Genomic DNA, 6,647 nt, shown 5'->3' with positions numbered 1-6,647 from the left:
CTCTCCGAGGTATGTCATATATTTTGCATCTGTAGCATCATAATGGGGCCTAAGGGACCGACACTCACAAATTCTGAGTCATGGAGCCAAAAAGTGTGAGGAAGTTGAGAACACTATCGGCAGAGTAGCTGAAGTGATCACTGTAGAGGCTGTGCTAGGAGGCAGGAGGCATACGAGAAAAGGCAGTGGAGGGAATGGTGGCCTGGATAGGGTGAAGAGCACCTGTAGTGGGAGAATGGGAGTAAAGAAGTCGGACAAAGAGGTTGGTGGCACAAGGGGTTTCCTGATATTGTTCCCCAGGTGGAGTGATAGCAAGGTCCAGAGCAGAGCTGTGGTGGAGAGTTGCCCCTGTGCAGTGGGCGCCAAGGTCTTAGGAGCTGTGGAGTAAAGGAAATTCAAGCCTAGAGTATTGGTTTGTTCCTCAAGGTGAATGTTGACATTATCTAAGGTAACAGTTATGCTCAGTATGGAAAAGAAAGAAAACTGTGAACCAGATGCATTCTTTAGTGCAGCAGAAAGAGAGAGAAGAATGCAGATAACAGCAGTAAAAGAGGATGACAGGAAGGTTAGCAGATGGTAGGCACCTATGAAGAAAGAAGAGTCTTAATATGAGGGCAAAAGAGTAATGAGCAGAAAGTGGCAAAGCAGCACTGAGGCCTGCTCTTGCCCCATCAGGTCCCCCTCCCTCTCCTGTCCTACCCCCTCTCAGTCCAGGCCTGGGAGAATGAGCAGCTCCTCTGGGAGAGTGATGGAGGAAGCAGGAGCCTTGGGCAAAGTCAAGTTTGGGTAAGACCAGGAGGTAGAGGTAGCATTTGTGAAGAAGTTAAGGCGTGTTTTTACAGTGGATTGTGGGGTATTACCCAGGAGAGTACAAGAATTTGGAAAAGGTCAGCAGTGGGAGGAAGGGCGTTTCCCAAGGCAACACTGCTGCACAGAAATGAGCATCTTGACAGGGCAAAGGATGCAGGGCATTTGCTTTGGGGAGGTGTTTGAGGATCAGAAATAAGAGCTGTGGGGGTAAATGGAGTGGATGCCCAGACAAGCATCAGCTAAGACCCCAAGCTACATGGAAGATTTGATGATAGTTACAGGCCTGCTGTTTTCTGCTGAAGGCCAGCAAAGGCTAGCTAATCTGGCTATGATTGCTTCTCATGTACATGTAATATGGTAGTATAATTTTTGCTTCAAGTCTCTCCTGGTCTGCATAAGACCATGGGCCCATATTCTTTTCTAAGAAGTTTACCTAATTAGAACTCCAATGCTTGTTCAAACTTTTTAATCTGTTTCAAGTTATTATCACCAGCTTATATCACTATTACCAATTAGGTCTTAGATTTCAAGGCCTAATATTGAAGCATTTATTGAAATTGTACAATAACTATTGTTCAAAATTCAGCACAACTTTCCATCATTATTCAATAGTGTTTTTTTTTTTTTTGCTTATTAGCACACATTGTTAAATACAGGTTACATTTTAGTTTTTCTTTGACAAGTAACTGAATTATATGAAATTGGAAGGTTATATTTCCAGCACAGAATGACTGTTTTGATACTCAAGATAGGCCTTAGAATCCAAATGCTATCTTAAAATTTTAGCTTTAACAAAAATCATAAAAGCTCCATTTAAAAGAAATCACTGATACATAACTAAAAATGAGTAATTGAGCACTTTTCACTGACATTTACATCATTTTGATGCTTAATGGAGTCCGATTGTTCAAGTAAATATTACAGAGTTGCTGCCTATTTCATGCTGCAGGCCTCTAACAGCACAATGAAAATGTAGAAACAAATGACATATCAGACAAAATATGCCTACCTAATAGTATGTGGGGAGAACATTGAAACTTTAATATAGTAGTGTTTTTATTTTCAATGTCTGAGTCTTAAAAACAAAACCAAAGTGTATCTGTTTTTACTCTTGGGATTTCTCTGGTATTCCTTCTTAAGAGTGATTTTGTTTGCAAAGTGTGGATATCCATTACAAATTTAACTGTAGGTTGTATCCCTGTGGGAATGTGACAGTCGTCCCTTACAGTGAAGACCCCATGGCTCACTGAGAATGTCTGGGAGTTTCTTGAAGCCCACGTTCTAGCCCATTTTTCTTCATGCTAAGTGTCAGGAGAGTGAGTGAAAGTTGCTCAGTGTCTGACTGTATAGTCCTGTCATGACTATACAGTCCATGGAATTCTCTAGGCCAGAATACTGGAGTGGGTAGCCTGTCCCTTCTCCAGGGGATCTTCCCTACCCAGGGATTGAACCCAGGTTTCCCACATTGCAGGAAATGTGGGAGCCACAAAGGAAGCCCAAGAATACTGGGGTGAATAGCCTATCCCTTCTCCAGCAGATCTTCCTGATCCAGGAATCAAACTGGGGTCTCCTGTGTTGCAGGCGGATTCTTTACCAACTGAGCTATCAGGGAAGCCCTAGGTGTCAGGAGGATGCTTCTGTTCTGAGATATTTTGTGTTTGGTGGAGCCCACCAGTAGCAAAGAGAAACCCTGTTGGATCCCTTACCTGAATCCCAAACTAACAGTAAATACAGAGAACAGAGGTTGGATTTGTGAGGTAACCTCTTACCTTGGCTGAACTTTCAGTGTGGGTATCTGAAAAAATAGTAGCTTATTTGTGTCTTGGAAATGATCAACTTACCTGCTTGCACTGAAGCCCCAGGGCCTGGGAATATGGCCTGTGACTCTTTGCTAAGTCACTTCAGTTGTGTCCCAACTCTGTGCAACCCTATGGACTGTAGACCACCAGGCTCCTCAGTCCATGGGATTCTCCAGGCCAAGAATATTGGAGTGGGTTGCCATGCCCTCCTCCAGAGGATCTTCCCAGCGGGGAAGGGATTGAACCTGCGTCTCCTGCATTGGCAGGCGGGTTCTTTACCACTAGCACCAGCTGGAAAGCCCCTGTGACTGTGTATCTGAATTGAAACAAAGGCCTCTACTCAGCATGTGCTCCCTTGACCTATTGGCCCTGATCATTGGTGTCAAGTAAAGATCTTATTAAAGAGATGAAAATGTTCTAAAACCGATTTATAGTGTTGGTTGTACCACTTGATAAAATAAATTATTAATGTGTAAAAAAAAAAAGAAGTGACTTTTTTACTATTCTCCTCCCCAGGGAAGATTCTCTGGAGGAGGGCATAGCAACCCACTCCAGTATTCTTGTCTGGAGAATCCCATGGACCGAAGAGCCTGATGGGTCCATAGGGTCACAGAGAGTCAGACATGACTAAGTGACTAAGCAGAGCACAGCACCCCAGGTTAAGGCAAAAGAGTCATCATATATTCGCTTTCCTTTATTGCAGGACATTTGTGAAGATATTTCTGATCATGTCGAGCAGATCCATGCCCTCCTTGAAACAGAGTTCTCCCTGAAGCTGCTGTCCTACTCCGTCAACGTGATCGTGGACATCCACGCCGTGCAGCTGCTCTGGCACCAACTCCGCGTCTCAGTGCTTGTTCTGCGGGAGCGCATTCTGCAGGGTCTGCAGGACGCCAATGGCAACTACACCAGACAGACGGACATTCTGCAGGCTTTCTCCGAAGAGACAAAGGAGGTGGGTGTTTTCCTGGAAGCCACGTAATGCATCATCAAGTGTGACTATTTGAGAATGTTTTCAGTTCAGAGGTGCGGGATAAGAATTATTTATAAGTAAATAAGCAGGTCCTAAGCTGGGCTTTGAAACTAGGTATAGTGATGGGAGGCGATGGTGAATAAATGAATCTATCGACCAGAGGCTATGATGAATGAATGAAGCTATGAACCAGAGTTAACTCACACCTGGTAGTTTGCATAGATATCACCTGTAGCTTTTGGTGCTAGCCTGACATCCTGTTCCTTGTTCAACTATTTTATAAATATTTATTGAGTGCTTACTGTGGGCCAGGCATTAGGTGCTAAGAATATAATCATGATCAAAGCATGATCTTTGTTTTTAAAGGGCTGAGATTAGTGGGGGATAGAGACAAGTGGGCAGACATGAAGACCAGACTCTGGTCTGCATGATTTACATGCAGATACAATGGTCTACGTGAAGCCACTGGAGGTCAGAGAAGGGGCATCTAATTCAGGCAGGGAGGCTTTCCAGGAGACGCGAGTCTAACCTGAGACCTGAAGAAGAAGCAGGATTAAACTGATGAATGAAGGCAGAAACTGTTCTAGACAGAAGGAATTACATAAAGATTCAGAGGTAAGAGAGAGAAGGATAATATCAGAGAGCAAAAAGCTCAAAGGACCAGGAAGCTGCATTTGAACTAATATGTGAGCGAGGTCATATCATAAAGATGAAAAGCTATATTAAAAAGTCATATTAAGAGAAGTGGACTTTATTTTGAGGATAACAGAAGAGTTTGTTCAGGGAATTGATATGATTCAGTTCATGCTTTAGAAAAATCATTCTGGTTGCAGTGAGTCATATGGGCTTTAGAATTTTGCACAACCAGTATACTTAGATTCTTTTGTACTCATAGTAAGCACAGTTTGGAGAGTTTATTGTTGTTAATCTTGATGCATAGTTTAAGAATGAACACTGTAAAGTTAAATCCAAGTAAACTCTCCTATTCCCAAATAAAAGCAACACACACGGAGGTATTGTGCTAGCTAAGTAGGGGCTATATATATGTGTGTGTATGTATAGATAGATACCATGTATGGGTACATATAGAGTGTGTGTGTGTATATATATGTGTGTGTATGTATAGATAGATACCATGTATGGGTACATATAGAGTGTGTGTGTGTATATATAGTCCCTTGGCTCTTGACACCCAGTTTAGTGCTCTGCTGTTGATTTTGTGGAAAATATGTATTATACAAGTATAAAAGGCATTTATATAAATATATAAGACTAAAAGGCCTTATAAAGAGTGCTCCATAGCTCATTAATTTATTAATGTGTTAGTGGCTCCAACATTATCAACAGCACAAAACAAATCTGGGCTTCTCATAGATGATTTATACTTGTTGATTATTGTTTTCTTAATGATGCTCTTGCTGTGGAAAATTCCCAACAGGTCCTAGAAGTTTATGGGAATGAAAATCTACTGGGCTCACTTCTAACTTTAAGGCACAGTCTGTTTTCATTTAGCTTTTCTGGATAAAGTGGCAATGAAGGACATGATACAGTCTTTGGCAGGGTTCCTCTTAAAACTGTGGGATGAGTATGTAGGTGTGTGTTAGTCCCCAGATGCCATCCCTCCCAAGTGGGATCCCTAGAGGGTCCTCGGTTGGAATTCTTGTGGTTATGGGAAACTACAAAGAACTCTAAACTAAGCAACTATGCATGCATGTGTGCTGAGTCACTTTAGTCGTGTCTGACTCTTTGCAACCCTATGGGCTGTAGCCTTCCAGGTTCCTCTACCCATGGCATTCTTCAGGCAAGAATATGGGAGTGCGTTGTCAAGCTCTCCTCCAGGGGATCTTCCCCACCCAGGGATCGAACCTGCATCTCTTACGTCTCCTGCACTGGCAGGCCTGTACTTTACCACTAGCACCATCTGGGAAGCCCAAGAAATTATAATCCAATTAACAGAAAATAATCCAAAACTAGTCAACTCTGCCCTAAATCTGTTGTTACGAGGCATTGTATGCTAATGAGGTGGAGATCAGATATGGGAAGGTTTTGTCTAAACTCTGAAGAGATCTTACTTTAGATATCTCTTGGTATCTCCAATCTATACATTCTTTCTTGCTTGTTTGTTCTTACCCATGTATTCGCCTCATTCTGTCAACATCCCATATTGATTAGTCATTAGACCTGTCCACTTTCTACCACTAGAAGGGACATTGTAAATAATTGAGTCAAACCAATTCATTTTACATATTCATTTATTTAAATTATTAAAGAAGTGCTATGACAAAGCAAGTTCAAACTACTGCACATTTGTACTCATTTCACATGCTAGCAAAGTAGTGCTCAAAATTTTCCAAGCTAGGCTTCAACAGTGCATGAACCAAGAACTTCCAGATGTACAAGCTGGATTTAGAAAAGGCAGAGGACCAGAGATCAAATTGCCAATGTCCATTGGATCATAGAAAAAGCAAGAGAATTCCAGGAAAACATCTACTTCTGCTTCTTTGACTACGCTAAAGCCTTTGACTATGTGGATCACAACAAACTGTGGAAAATTCTTCAAGAGACGGGAGAACCAAACCATCTTACCTGCCTCCTGCGAAACCTGTAGGCAGGTCAAGAAGCAGCAATTAAACCAGACATGGAACAATAGACTGGTTCCATATTGGGAAAGGAGTATGTCAAGGCTGTATATTGTCACACTGCTTATTCTTATTTAGCTTATACGCAGGGAACATCATGCGAAATGCCAGGCTGGATGAAGCACAAGCTGGAATCAAGATTGCCGGGAGAAATATCAATCAACCTCATATACGCAGATGACACCACCCTTATGGCAGAAAGCAAAGAGGAACTAAAGAACCTCTTGATGAAGGTAAAAGAGGAGAGTGAAAAAGCTGGTTTAAAACTCAACATTCAAAAAACTTAAGATCATGACATCCAGTCCCATTGCTTCATGGCAAATAGATGGGGAAACAGTGGAAACAGTGACAGACTTTATTTTGGGGGGCTCCAAAATCACTGCAGATGGTGACTGAAGCCATGAAATTAAAAGACGCTTGCTCCTG

The 6,647-nt window shown here is 42.2% G+C and overlaps 1 protein-coding gene across 4 annotated transcripts in view; it reads left to right on the top strand.

The window, feature by feature from the left end:
* AKAP6 (A kinase (PRKA) anchor protein 6) overlaps positions 1–6,647 on the top strand; it is a 499,693-nt gene that overhangs the window by 199,936 nt on the left and 293,110 nt on the right. For all 4 annotated transcript variants that reach the window (XM_010846980.1, XM_010846983.1, XM_010846981.1 and 1 more), the window contains exon 3: positions 3,313–3,564. In XM_010846980.1, the coding sequence (XP_010845282.1) occupies positions 3,313–3,564 (252 nt within the window). The remainder of the gene's footprint in view (positions 1–3,312; positions 3,565–6,647) is intronic.

Source organism: Bison bison, unplaced genomic scaffold, assembly GCF_000754665.1.
Source record: "Bison bison bison isolate TAMUID 2011002044 unplaced genomic scaffold, Bison_UMD1.0 scf7180017864242, whole genome shotgun sequence".
Taxonomy (NCBI): Eukaryota; Metazoa; Chordata; class Mammalia; order Artiodactyla; family Bovidae; genus Bison; species Bison bison.
Note: the sequence above shows the minus strand (reverse complement) of the source record. Positions and strands in the feature narration are given on the sequence as shown.